Genomic DNA, 12,803 nt, shown 5'->3' on the forward strand with positions numbered 1-12,803 from the left:
CATCTCATTGTTGTATAATGCTGGCTTTTCTTTACCAGTATTTTGTAAAGCTGAGATTCTGCTCTTTTCAGCAATAAGCTTCCGTCGTGATCATTAGATATATCAACAACTTCCAGTAGCTAACAGAATCACATCTCCAGGACGTCCTAGCTAGGTCTGTTAAACTCATGACATCCTGGTGACGTCTTTTGTCTACTTAACTGACCCCCATGATGTCTCCAGTACATCATTAGGGACCAAACGGGGACCTTATTGGGACGTTCTCACAATAGTATTGGAATGTTCTTGGGACGTTCTCAGTACGTTTTAGGGCTGGACTGTACATAGTTGTGGGTCCTTTCTGGGGACCATTTAAGGACTTTCTTTTTTTAGGTACCAAACCATCCTCACCATTTTTTAGGTACCAAACCATCCTTACCATCCTTGATAGACAGGATTTTAAAACATAACGAATTGCTTCCCCCCCCTCTATCAGTTCTAATGGATACACTTTCAAAATTAAACAAAATCTTGCTTATCTTGCCTGTATGCATAAGTGATGCGCCGGGTTTAAGGTCATGACATATTCTGTGGATGAAGGGCGGATTGAATAAAGAAAAAACAATGCATTAAAAATTCATGAATATATAATTATTGTGCAGTTCATATCTATAGGCTACATTGAGGTTTTTCTTTCATTATTTGTATCTGGCATTAGTGAGTAAACCTAAGGTTTAGGGCCTAACTGTATGCGAGTCAAATACACACCAATCGCAAAAAGCTTTTGGGAAACTTGGGCAGAAAAAAAGTGAATGTCGATCCATTGAGGCAAAAAGGACGATGTCAGAGTTTCATTTAATAAGAGAAAAGCTGTGAAAGGTGCGATTTTCTTGTTTTACTTTTTCCCACAAAAGCATGTGCAGGTTTCAATGTAAACGTGTCAATAATAGGTAATTGTTTGACATGTTTCAGCCTAAGTATCCAATAAATGTTGATGAAAAACGGCATTGTGCAATAATTGTTCAAGAGAACTGTAGGCTTCATCGCATTTTGTAAAGTATATTCGCGGTTTAAGGTCGGGTGCGGGCCTCAGATTTAATCATTTAATCGTCATTACAGTCCGGCGGTTGCGATGGGTTATTAGCAATTGCGGGTGGCCGCGGGTGAACAGACGGCTGACCCGGGCAATACGACAGTAGTGTGCCTAACAGCCCAGACGTTGGCTGTCAGAGAGCGTGATACTGCTGCTGACGGAGAAGAGAGAAAATGCACAGATTGCTGTCTGATTTCTATTAAATTCTAACCACAAACATAAGGCAAGCAAAACAAACACTCTGAGGCGTGAGACCACAGGGGACTTCTGCTGAGACGCACATGTACAGTGGTTACGAATGCTAGCTATCTGTCAACACTTGCATAACAGATGTCAACATTCATTACATACTGTACAGTAAATTAGCACCAGCTGATTCAGGGTATATTCCCTTGTTGCGATCTTTAATTCACACAGATTGGGAAAGTCCTGACTTGACGGTGATGCTGTAGCAGTAGGCCTATTACTCTAATACAGTTTGAAGACATAAACCTAGATGTAATTTATGCTAAGTGGAGACAAAATGTCCTTAGAATCAGAATAGTAGCCTAGGCCTGTCCTTTAGTTGTCACAGGGGGAGATTGCAAGGGAACTCTATGAATAAAACAAAACCCAAACCTCAAAAATACATTTTAATCTTAATGCAACACAGTAAAATACAGCAGTCTCTCAAATCATGAACACATTATATCCTGTACCTAATCATTGCCAAGCACAGTATCATGGGTAATTAAATGATCATCTGCAGGTGGACGCTGGCTGTCACAGAATTGCAGGGTGATAAGCATTGTTTGCATGATTAGTTACCGACTGAAACATTTACTGTGTTCTAATGAGGAAAGCTAAAGTTGACAATTATCACACCAAATGACCCACAGTATTGCTACTCAAAGCTGATCTATCAAAGGAAAATTACATTTTAATTTCTCCATCGAAGCAACTTAAACAACACTCAATTCTCTTGTTGGTTCAAGCCCCAATGCATTTTCCAAATGTTCCTTTATAGCAATTTATGATCAAACAGCACTTGATGAGACATAATTCACAAGACACGACCCAAATAAGCAAATAGAGAATAACACCTGCCTGACTCTCCAGATAAGTACATAGAACTCTCCAATTGATTTAAATTAAAATACAGTGAATTTAATTCTGTCGGAAAGCAGCTTTGTCAGTAAAAGTATAACATTCAATACAATACAGAGAGGCAGCTGGTGTGTGTATAACACTACAACACCAAGATACAGTACTACCTGTGAAAACATACTGCTCAAAATATACATAAACACTCCTTGGGATGTTTGTATCCTTGAATCCAGACCACTATAGAGAGAAAGGGGGATATTGATGGATTTTTACTGCCATTTAAATCAAGCCTGTTATTCTTATTATTGTTGTCCCTCTGAAAGATAAATAGACCAATAAAATGGGCGGCCGACTCGGGCGGCCTGACATTTTAGGGAGTCCTTATGGAGTAGTAAAGATGCCCATATGATGAACGCAGGGCTCTATCGATGCTGAGAGGACACAAAGAGGAATGCTTAGAGAAAGAGAGAATAAGAGAGAGAGAGATAGAGAGAGGGAGAGAGAGAGAGAGAAAGGGAGAGGGCGAGAGAGAGAGAGGAAGAGAGATGGTAGGGGAAGAAGTGGGGTGAAGATAGAAGTAAGGAAAGAAGGAAGAAGGAAAGAGTAGTGAGAGTTGAAGGGATAAAGCAAGAGAGAGAGAGAAAGAGAGAGAGAGAGAGAAAACAGTTAGTCAGCAAAAGACAGAGAAAGAGAGTTGAGAGGGGGGATAGAGATGGAGGAGGCAGAGAGAGCTATAGTGACATAGTGAGCAAAAGAGAAACAGAAAAAGTATAGTAAAGTATAGAGAAATATTGACTTCTTGTTGTCCACTCAAAAGGCGGCAGGCCTGTAGAAGACTTCCCCAGAGGCCAGCCTCCGCGTCAGCTCCTTCCACAGCAGCTCTCTCTCTCTCGCCGAGCCCTTCATGAAGCCTCTGTTCTCCTGGGCACGGCGTGATAGGTAGGGGATGACCTCGTTCACGGGTCCGTAGGGAACATACTTATACACGGGGAACCCTGCCTGGCCTGGAGAGAGAGAGAGAGAGAGGGAGGGACAGTAGGGGTGGGGCAGAGAGAAGGACACCGGTTAAAGGGATCCAATTTTTTTTCCCCAGTGCAACCAAATTACTGTAAGGCATAGTGATCTCACTAGCTAGCGCAAGGCAATCCAATCCTGAGATACTAATGATTTTGGAGTCTATAATTGACTTGAGTGTTAGACTAACGAACTAATGCAGTAAGGTGAGCCAACAACAGTTGTGAGCGGTTTTGCCAATAGGGAGGGTCATGTTCCAAGTCACACAGAGCAGCAGCCAACTGCCACATGTACAACACACGCCACAGGGTCTGGGGGTGTGTGTGTGTTGTTGCAAGGTCAACACAAACAACTGATGGCGTTTGAGAAACTGCCAATACTGATCTAATGGAAACCAGACAGGACCATCCAACCAAGAGTGTTGATAGAGGTCAACAGCTGCAACTCACACTGTCTGTGTCTATGTCAGTCACTGTCTGTCTGTGTGCGTGTGTGTGTGTGTGTGTGTATGTTTGTGTGTGTGTGTGTGTGTGTTGCTGCGTGCGTGTGTGCGTGCGAGCGTGTGTCTGTGTGTGTGTGTGTGTGTGTGTGTGCATGTGTGCATGCATGTGTGCGTGTGGGTGTCTCACTCACCCAATGGGAAGCTGATCTGGTCACACATGCCTAGCAGCTGACCAAAGTAGATATGGTTGTCTGTGGGAATTAGATTCAGCTCATTCATCCTGTAAGTCACATGAACAAGATGGGAAAGACATAGTTAGTATCACACCTATGTTTGTACTGTCTTAGTGATGTGGTGATGTGGACACAGCCCATATCTTAGTGATGTGGACACAGCCCATGAAACTAGCCATTTCCTCTTGGACCCCTTTTGCTAGTCATATTGAAACATCAGATATGACACTTGTAGTCGAAGTGGTAGGAGTGAGTTAGTCCCATCCAATCTACAGAGCTGGGACTCCCAAAAAGGTGTTCTATCATGGGGGGGGCTGGCAGCTGTCAGAGCCGTCGATATCCTCCACCCACGGTGTCTGAGAAGGCGATAATTGAGCCTTACCTCCTAAGGGTGTGCTTCACCGTGTCTTCATTGTGTGAAGCTACCATGACATTGGCATTTCTGTGGAGCCCAATCTCCTCCATCACGTAGTCCAGACACCTTCACACAGACAGTGGTGAGGATGGCAGTGTAGTGGCCCTCCACGGGACATGGCTGTGACACAGGTGCCCTACACTATCCTATACGATGTCAAGGATGTGTCTAATAACTAGGAAAACACTCTTCTAGGATCACAGTAAAAAAATATATTGTATTGAGATGTTGTATGATTTACGATACATGCACTGTATTTTTACATTTACCTTTTACATTTATGGCATTTAGCAGACGTCTTTATCCAAAGCGACTTACAACAAATACATTTGTTTCAGTAAGTGAATCATCTATCCATCAGTCATCATAAGAAAAAGTAATCTATGGTAATGTATATTGGTATAGTATCGGCTAAATATCCACACCAATGAATATGAAAACATGAGTGAATACATATTTACTAATTGTTACTCACTAATCCATTGAAGTAAAACATATATTCTAAGTAAAGCGAGTATTTGTATAGCGTAGAGTGTAGTGAGTATTAACTGAATCGGCCAGACTCGTCCCCCACCTGTGGTACATGACACTGGTGGTCTCATAGTCAGGGTTGATGGGGTCTTCGTAGCCAATCTCCTCAGCCCTAGTCCTCTCCTGGTGCATGTAGGCCCCGCGTACCAGCTTGGCACCAAAGAACCAGCCCTCCCGCCGTGCCAACTCTAGGTCCATGGTCACGTTATCATAGGCCTCCTGCCGGGGGAGTCAGAGAGTGCACAATGTCACTGTTTATGTTTAAGCTTTTGCAAGAAGTACATACAGTAGTAATGTACAGATTTTTCTCACTATTTGCCACTCTCTGTCCATGTTGAGCGCATCATTTTTTTTTTTTTTTTTTTCTATAGCACTGTGACTGCCAATGGCACTTGTTTTAATTAGTTACATTTAATTACTTAGTCGCCTCGGATAAAATCGTCTGCTAAATGACTTAAATGTTCAAATGTAATACCTTGAGGTAGCACTGGTAGGTGTTGAAGATGACAGGCTTGTCTCTGTTGAAGATCCTCTGCATCTCCAGAGTCAGTCTGCTGATAGCCGGCTGGAAGTATGTCTGCTCAGCATCCACCAGGAGGCGAACTCCGTGCTCCTCCGCATGCTTTAACACAGAGACAGCGCCTCATCACATTGAACCCTAACCCTAACCCTAACCCTAACCCTAACCTCTAACACATTGAAAAGCTTTCCCTGTAGGAGAGAACCCTTAGAGGAACCCTTTCTCTGCAGAAATGGTTCCAGGTAGAACCAGTGCACAGATGGGCTCCCCATTTCAGTCCCTAGCATTAGAGAGCCCATCGGCCTCTTAGTGTTTACCTTGGCCAAGACATCCATCCTCTGTATCATCCTCTTCATCTGTTTCTCCTCTTCCTCTGTGAATGTGTTGAACAGTGGCTCCAGCTGACCTGTCTAGAGAAACATACGACATCACCACACACAGACACAGACACAGACACAGACACAGACACAGACACACACGACACACACACAGACACACACACACACACACAGACACACACACACACACACACACACACACACACACACACACAACCAGTACCTGAAGCACACTGAGTCATAGCAACCACTTCTCCATTCAGACTTCCAATTTCCCCTCAGCTCACTTTGGGTTTACATTTGAAAATGAACAGTCAATCTTATCAATTCAATTACTCAAACAATTAAAGTCCACCTGTCTGCAGGGCTTTTTATATAACCATTTAGATCTACAGTGATTTGTTGCTTATTTCCTAGTTTCATTACCTTGCCTGTTTCTTACCTCTAAGTTTGGGACAACTAGCAGATCAGATATCTTTGTTCTGTTGTCAATCAGGCTGTTCCAGTCCAGCATGTCAATGGATCTAGTGGGGAACAGAACCAAGCCTTTAGAAAGGACAATACTGTTATAAAGTCAAGTTTAACACTGTTTAACACATATATTCTACATTGTGTTTATGAGGAGTCAGTGTCTTAAAGAAAGTATGCAACACCAGTTGTGATCTACTGTATCAACCTCTGAAAGTACTTACCCTGAGGATCCTTGTTTCTCTCTGGTGAACCAGCCTTGGAAGTCCCCTTTGGCACCAAGATTGGTCAGAGACTCCTATATGGAATATAATGCATTCTGTCACAATTTACTGACTATACAAGTGTAATAAGACGCTTACAAGCGTACATACAAGCGTAATAAGAAAGATCAGCCATAATATACATTATAGAGCCTTTATACCAGAATATCAAGTGGTGGAATATCTTTCAGCTGTAACAACCTAGTACATACATGGCATTATGCAAACAGAACATGATATCCAAACCAAATGTTCACCTGGAGTGCCTCCAGCTCCAGCTTCTGCTCTAGAGCTTCCATGCCCTCTTTCCCCTGCTGCGCTGCCAGGAAGCTGAAAAACCGCCTCCATTTCACAAGCACCTCTGAGAACTGCAGCTTTAGACAGAGATGGGTAGATGTATTAGTACTTAAACCATCAGTCATCCCCATCAGCTAAATTGACTGACTGGCCCCACGTTCACCCCGTCTATGTACCAGGAACTGAGGTCGTCCCAGCGCAGTCATCTTGATGGCAGCGAAGCTGTCCACCGAACAGCCACCTATGGGGTCACACATGCTTAGCTTAAGCCACACTCACATAAATAAAATAAAAAAAATATGCAATATACATTCCTAGCATTGGGATTGCGACGCATTTGCATGATGATGTCCAAAGGTTACATAGATAGGGTTATTTTGCTGAATAATAATGTTAATCCACTGTGATAATACCAAGAAAACACAATTTGTGTAATGTATTATTTTCTAGAGAATATCACTGAATAAAATAAATACTCCATGTAGTATTTTTTACAGTGAATGGAGCAGATTTTCTGTGGGCTGTCTGTACCAGATGCTTTGATGCACTTCATGAAGGTCTCCATGTGTTGGTCACACTTGGCCTCGTCAGCATAGAAATACGTGCGGGCACTAGTCACACCCTCTCGGCGGTCCCCAAACTGCTGGTGAGCTTTAGAATTCTTCTCTCTGTGGTCCACGCCTGGGGTTAAAAAACAAATTTGCATCCCCTATTGCACCCAGTTACATCATTTAAGGCCCAAATGAGAACAAAACAAGCCGACTTACCTACGCTTTCTTTTTCTGTGGCAGACACACATGAGCTGACAATGAAAAGACATTGTTACAACATTATTTAAGGATTTTTGACACTGTAGGTATATAGAACAAGGTACCAGACAGATACAATCACAATGGCTTTACAGACAAACATTCAAATTCAATTACGTAGTGAAAGCTGGCACATCAATCTCCACTGCATGTCTATATGTAGGCCAGTTCCATGAGCTGTATTGCCCCTGTGGCACTAGCTTGTGGATACAGCCTCCCCACAGGTGGCCTCAATAGGCTGAGTTGTCTCTCTGCCAGTGTGATGACCTTCCCGAAAGGTCACACCGTCACACTGTCACACTATACAGCTGGATGTGTTCCCAAGCCATCACAGACACTGTGGAGCTGACATCACACATGACTACACTAAGCTAGGAGAATATTTGGACATCAGTGTGTGTGTGTGTGTGTGTGTGTGTGCGCGCGTGTGTGTGTGTGTGTGTGTGTGTGCGTGCGTGCGTGCGTGCGTGCGTGCGTGCGTGCGTGCGTGCGTGCGTGCGTGCGTGCGTGCGTGCGTGCGTGCGTGCGTGCGTGCGTGTGTGCGCGCGTGTGTGTGTGTGTGCGTGTGTGTGTGTGTGTGTGTGTTAGGGTTGAATACCGAGATTTCACGTCCAAACCCATAATTGTGAAAAAACTGGTAAAATATAATAAATAATTTCTCCTAACAGTGTGACATGAAATGGAACTGTTATGCAACGTCTAAATCAGGCTTCTCTATGGCCTTCCCTGCTCTGCTATCTGCATGATCAATCATCAATGCTCAGGGCTCTGTTATTGGCTGGCATAAAACAGACGCAAGTCCAAACGCAGGCCTGCTGGCAGTTTGTGTCGGCGGTAACAGGTGAAAACACCACTGTGCTGTAGCACTGTCACGGTGGAGTAGAGTTAAATAGAGGTAGCACTGTCACGGTGGAGTAGAGTTAAATAGAGGTAGCACTGTCACGGTGGAGTAGAGTTAAATAGAGGTGTGTTCATGACAATAAGGAAGTCAAGGTGCCATCAGGAGTGCTGAGAAATCTGGTCTTGAAAATAGCACTAATATTTTAGACACACCCCCCATGCGACATCGCCAGCTCCCCCGACAGCGCCCGTGTTTGGCTAAGACTGCCCACTGTTCAGATATAGCCCTCAGTGTGTGTGTGTGTGTGTGTGTGTGTGTGTGTGTGTGTGTGTGTGTGTGTGTGTATGTGTGTGTGTGTGTGTGCTGCTGTAGCCTACCATATTTACTGACACAAAGTTCTCATAACTTCAAAGTGCCGAATTGTTTATGCTGAAACTGTAAACGCAGCCTTGAAAAGCAGTTAATACCATAATAACAAAATTGCAAGGCAAATGCAGAGAGGGCTTCAGCGGAGAGCACTGTTGACAGTTGGGTTGTACCGACAGTTCACTATATCTGATTCTGTTTGGAACACAAGCTGGATGGCTTAGCCAAGTTTCCCCGGGGAAACTGCCCTTTTTCGCTCACAACAATAGGGCAAAGTGAGCTGGAAAACCGGTGATTTTCAACATAGGTGACATGGTGCTATGTTTGCAAAGAAACTGGTTTTGTTCTGTCAAAGCCTTTAAGTGAATGGATAAACAGTAAAGTTAGTAAAGGTTACGAACACAAAAGTGTGTGTGTGTGTGTGTGTGTGTGTGTGTGTGTGTGTGTGTCTGTGTGTGTGTGTGTGTGTGTTCGTGCGCGTGCGTGCGTGTGTGTGTGTGGAAGTGGAATTGATGATAGGATGCTTGGGTCTGTGAGTGCCAGACATCCCTGTCCATGGATGGCCTGGTATCACTCTTGTTTCCCTCTGCTGCTGCAGCTGAGTTGCTGACCAGAGCAATTCTCTGGACAGGACGGTGAAGTGCCTGTCAAAACACTGCTATCTTGCAGTGAACTGAGCCAGCACTGTCCTGCCTTATGAGCTATAGCTCTGCATTTACCAACATGGAGAAAGCCTGACAGGGGACTTTATCGACATGTGTGTTGATGGTTTAAGGCAGACATACTACATACAAAGCAGATACCCCAACAAACCTGAAACCTCAAGCTGTGGTGCACTCTGATCACTGAGCCGGCTGTATTGTCCTCATATGGCAGGGGAGGCTGTTGGAGGTAGAAATCAGAGGACAGGCTCATTGTAATGCATGGAATGGAATGAGCCTGTCCTCTGATTTCTACCTCCACCAGCCTCCGCTGGTTCATGGAGGTATTATGTTTAACTTAATAAGGAAACACTGAGAGATTAAATGCCAGTCAATGATGTCCAGGTAAAATGGGCACTGCATACATGCGACTAGCTTGTATCTTTCTATTTATAAATCTCAGCAATAATACAGTAGGTTCTGGCGAAGAGCTGAGCTGTGTTTGCATATGAAACGAGATCTCTGCCAAGCCATTGTTCTGAGTCAACAGAGTTAATCAACTGACTATTCTGAAAAACTACCGCCTGATGATGTAACTGGCCTTTTCATCTCACCCCCACTGACCTCTCTTTGAATGCGACTCTCAGATTGCGCGAACTCGAATTAAATGATGTTATTCTAATCTATTCTAGTCAAAATTCAGACCAAATTAATTACCCTGTGTGTTAGTCATGCTGTGAGTTCACAGTACCCTGACTTCAACCACATCAAGGCTCACCTCTGAGGCGCTTTGCATAATATTTGTCATACAGGCTTATATCAGAGCAGGGATCACAATGTCTCTGCCTTGTGTTGCTCATGTGACAGAATTCCTGAAGAGTGAGAGTTCCTCACAGGCCAGACAGCCAGCCAATCAGACAAGGAGGGCCTTGACCAGATAGACCAATGGGGTCTGGATCAAGTGTTTACATCCTGAAGCGGATATCAAATTATAGCCTGTTCCTGGCATCAACAGAGAGGAAAATCATACTCAAGTTAATTGACTCTGTGAGGTTAGGGGAGTAGCTTTGTAAAGGAAAACCATGAGCAACTTACTTACTCAATCTCTTTTCCCTCAGCCTCCTCCTGTGTGAGGTCCTCTTCTACGCTGTAGAACAGGACAGACCCCACTCCGAAGGCCCTGTTCTTCTGGATCAGAGGCTTGATGGACTTGTAGTCCTCTCCAGCCACAAACTGGCCGTAGAAAGTCATCTTCATGAACTGCTGAAATGCATTCTGACCCATCAGCTTCTTACTCAGGTCCATCAGCTGGGAAATAGAGGGACACTCTTTACTCTTTAGGGGTCATACAGTAAGCCTTTGTTAATGCTGTATAACACATTATACATGCATTCCAGAACAGCAGTATTCATGCTTCACATGCAGACTGACTGTTCATAACAAACATAACCTAACTGTGACATGTGACAGTCTATCAGTCTCTGAGGTACATAATAATCACTGGGAGGGGAGCCAGCTGTTCTATTATAAGAGGTAATTCCACTCAGCAAAACTCTGTGGTAACATGATAGGCGAGCAATGAGCAATGCTGAGGTAGATAGGCTTACTGAAGGACACATAAGTGTTTACAAAATGTGAAAAAACATTTTTTATACAAATTATACCAGTGGTTAGTTATAGGCCTACTGTATGGTCATGTGTAATTGCTGAGTCAGCGTCATTGTAAAGATGAAACCCAGACAGAAAGCTGTTCAGAGCACTAACAAATGTTAATACAGGTTCAGGTTGAAGACACACATAATCTACTGTACCTCCTTGTTCTTATCAACCAGGAGGTCATACGAGCAAAGTTTGAAAACCGCCAAACTTCTGAAAAGTTCTAATGTGTCTTTACTCTTGTATGCTTCCTGGGTCTGCTCAAAGTCTACAGAGATCTTGTTAGAGAAGGAAGCGCTTTTGCTCTGCCGCGAAGACCCCGACTGCGCGGCGCCGTCATTTTCTTGGTCCGCCTGAGTTGACGCGACAGTAGACCGTAGCCTTCGGTTGTAAAGAACATTTAATCTTCTGGAATGAATGTCTACCCATGTCCGTGTAAGGGTAGTCACAGTTTTAACATAAGACATGAGTTTTAAAGGTTATGAGTTGGCTTTAGCGGAACGAGGGAACATCGCAGGTGGGATGTCGGAAGTAACGCCTCTTTTTGTCACTCAACGTTACTGTAAACTTTACAAGTGTCTGACGCATGGATCTTGAACGTCGTAATAGGTTAATAATATATGGATTTTCAAGGGATCATCTGTCAAGAAGACATCCAGGTGAGCTCAAGAAGCGCCCAGACACCTGCCCCTACCGTGTCTGCTTGGTTAACAAACCTTGACATATGATAAGCATGATGCATCTATCTATGTCATATTCTTATTATGTCTTTATTTTAGAAGTTTTTCTACACAACAACTACTTAGAAGTGGTTGAGAAAACTGCACAGGGAAAGAAACCAACATCACAACATGCCATCATGGTGCCGGTGTATTCAAACAAACAGATGGGGGAGCTGTTGTCTTACAAAAGATTGCGTACCATGTATGCCCCTAAATTTGATTTCATATATAGAAACAAAATGTAGTAAACAAAAAAGAGTTAAACAAACCAGAATATGTTTTATATTTTAGATTCTTCAAAGTAGCCGCCTTTTGCCTTGATGACAGCTTTGCACACTCTTGGCAAGGTGTGTCCAAACTTTTGACTGGTACTGTATATATATATATAAATATCTAAAATATAAACCATATATAAAATATAAAACATATTCTGGTTTGTTTAACACTTTTTTGTTTACTACATAATTCCATATGTGTTCCGTCATAGTTTTGATGTCTTCAATATTAATCTACAATGTAGAAAATAATAAAAAATAAAGAAAAAATATTGAATGAGAAGGTGTGTCCAAACTTTTGACTGGTACTGTATATATACTTTATTAGGAACACCTGTACACCTTCTCATGGTGGAGGTGGTGTAATGGTGTGGGGAATGTTTTCTTGGCACACTTTGGGCCTGTTAATACCAATTAATCATCGCTTGAATGCCACAGCCTATTTGAGTAGTGTTGCTGACCATGTGTATCCCTTCATGGCCACAATTTACCCATCTTCTAATGGCTACTTCCAGCATGATAATGCACCATGTCACAAAGCAAATGTCATCTCAAACTGGTTTCATGAACATGACAATGAGTTCAGTGTTCTTCAGTGACCTTCCCAGTCACCGGATCTGAATCTAATAGAACACCTTTGGGATGTGGTAGAACGGGAGATTCACAGCTTGAAAGTGCACCTGAAAATGTGCAGGAATTGTGTGATGTAATCATGTCATCATGGACCAGAATCTCAAAGGAATATTTTCCAACATCTTGTGGAATCAATGTCACGAAGAATGGAGGCTGTTTTGAGAGCAAAGGGAGGCCCTAC

The 12,803-nt window shown here is 43.2% G+C and overlaps 1 protein-coding gene across 1 annotated transcript; it reads right to left on the bottom strand.

The window, feature by feature from the left end:
* Positions 1-1,728: 1,728 nt before the first annotated feature.
* Positions 1,729-11,459, bottom strand: prodhb (proline dehydrogenase (oxidase) 1b; the record flags this gene model as incomplete). Its single annotated transcript, XM_083672906.1, has 14 exons — positions 1,729-3,162; positions 3,806-3,894; positions 4,230-4,328; positions 4,837-5,012; positions 5,269-5,415; positions 5,631-5,723; positions 6,094-6,175; positions 6,344-6,417; positions 6,640-6,756; positions 6,856-6,920; positions 7,211-7,360; positions 7,447-7,481; positions 10,436-10,644; positions 11,148-11,459. The coding sequence occupies 14 exons, from the start codon at positions 11,457-11,459 to the stop codon at positions 2,969-2,971; spliced, it is 1,842 nt and encodes a 613-aa protein (XP_083529032.1). The 3' UTR covers positions 1,729-2,968.
* Between the last annotated feature and the right edge of the window lie 1,344 nt (positions 11,460-12,803).

This window comes from Argentina silus (genome assembly GCF_951799395.1).
Source record: "Argentina silus genome assembly, chromosome: 7".
Lineage (NCBI taxonomy): Eukaryota > Metazoa > Chordata > Actinopteri > Argentiniformes > Argentinidae > Argentina > Argentina silus.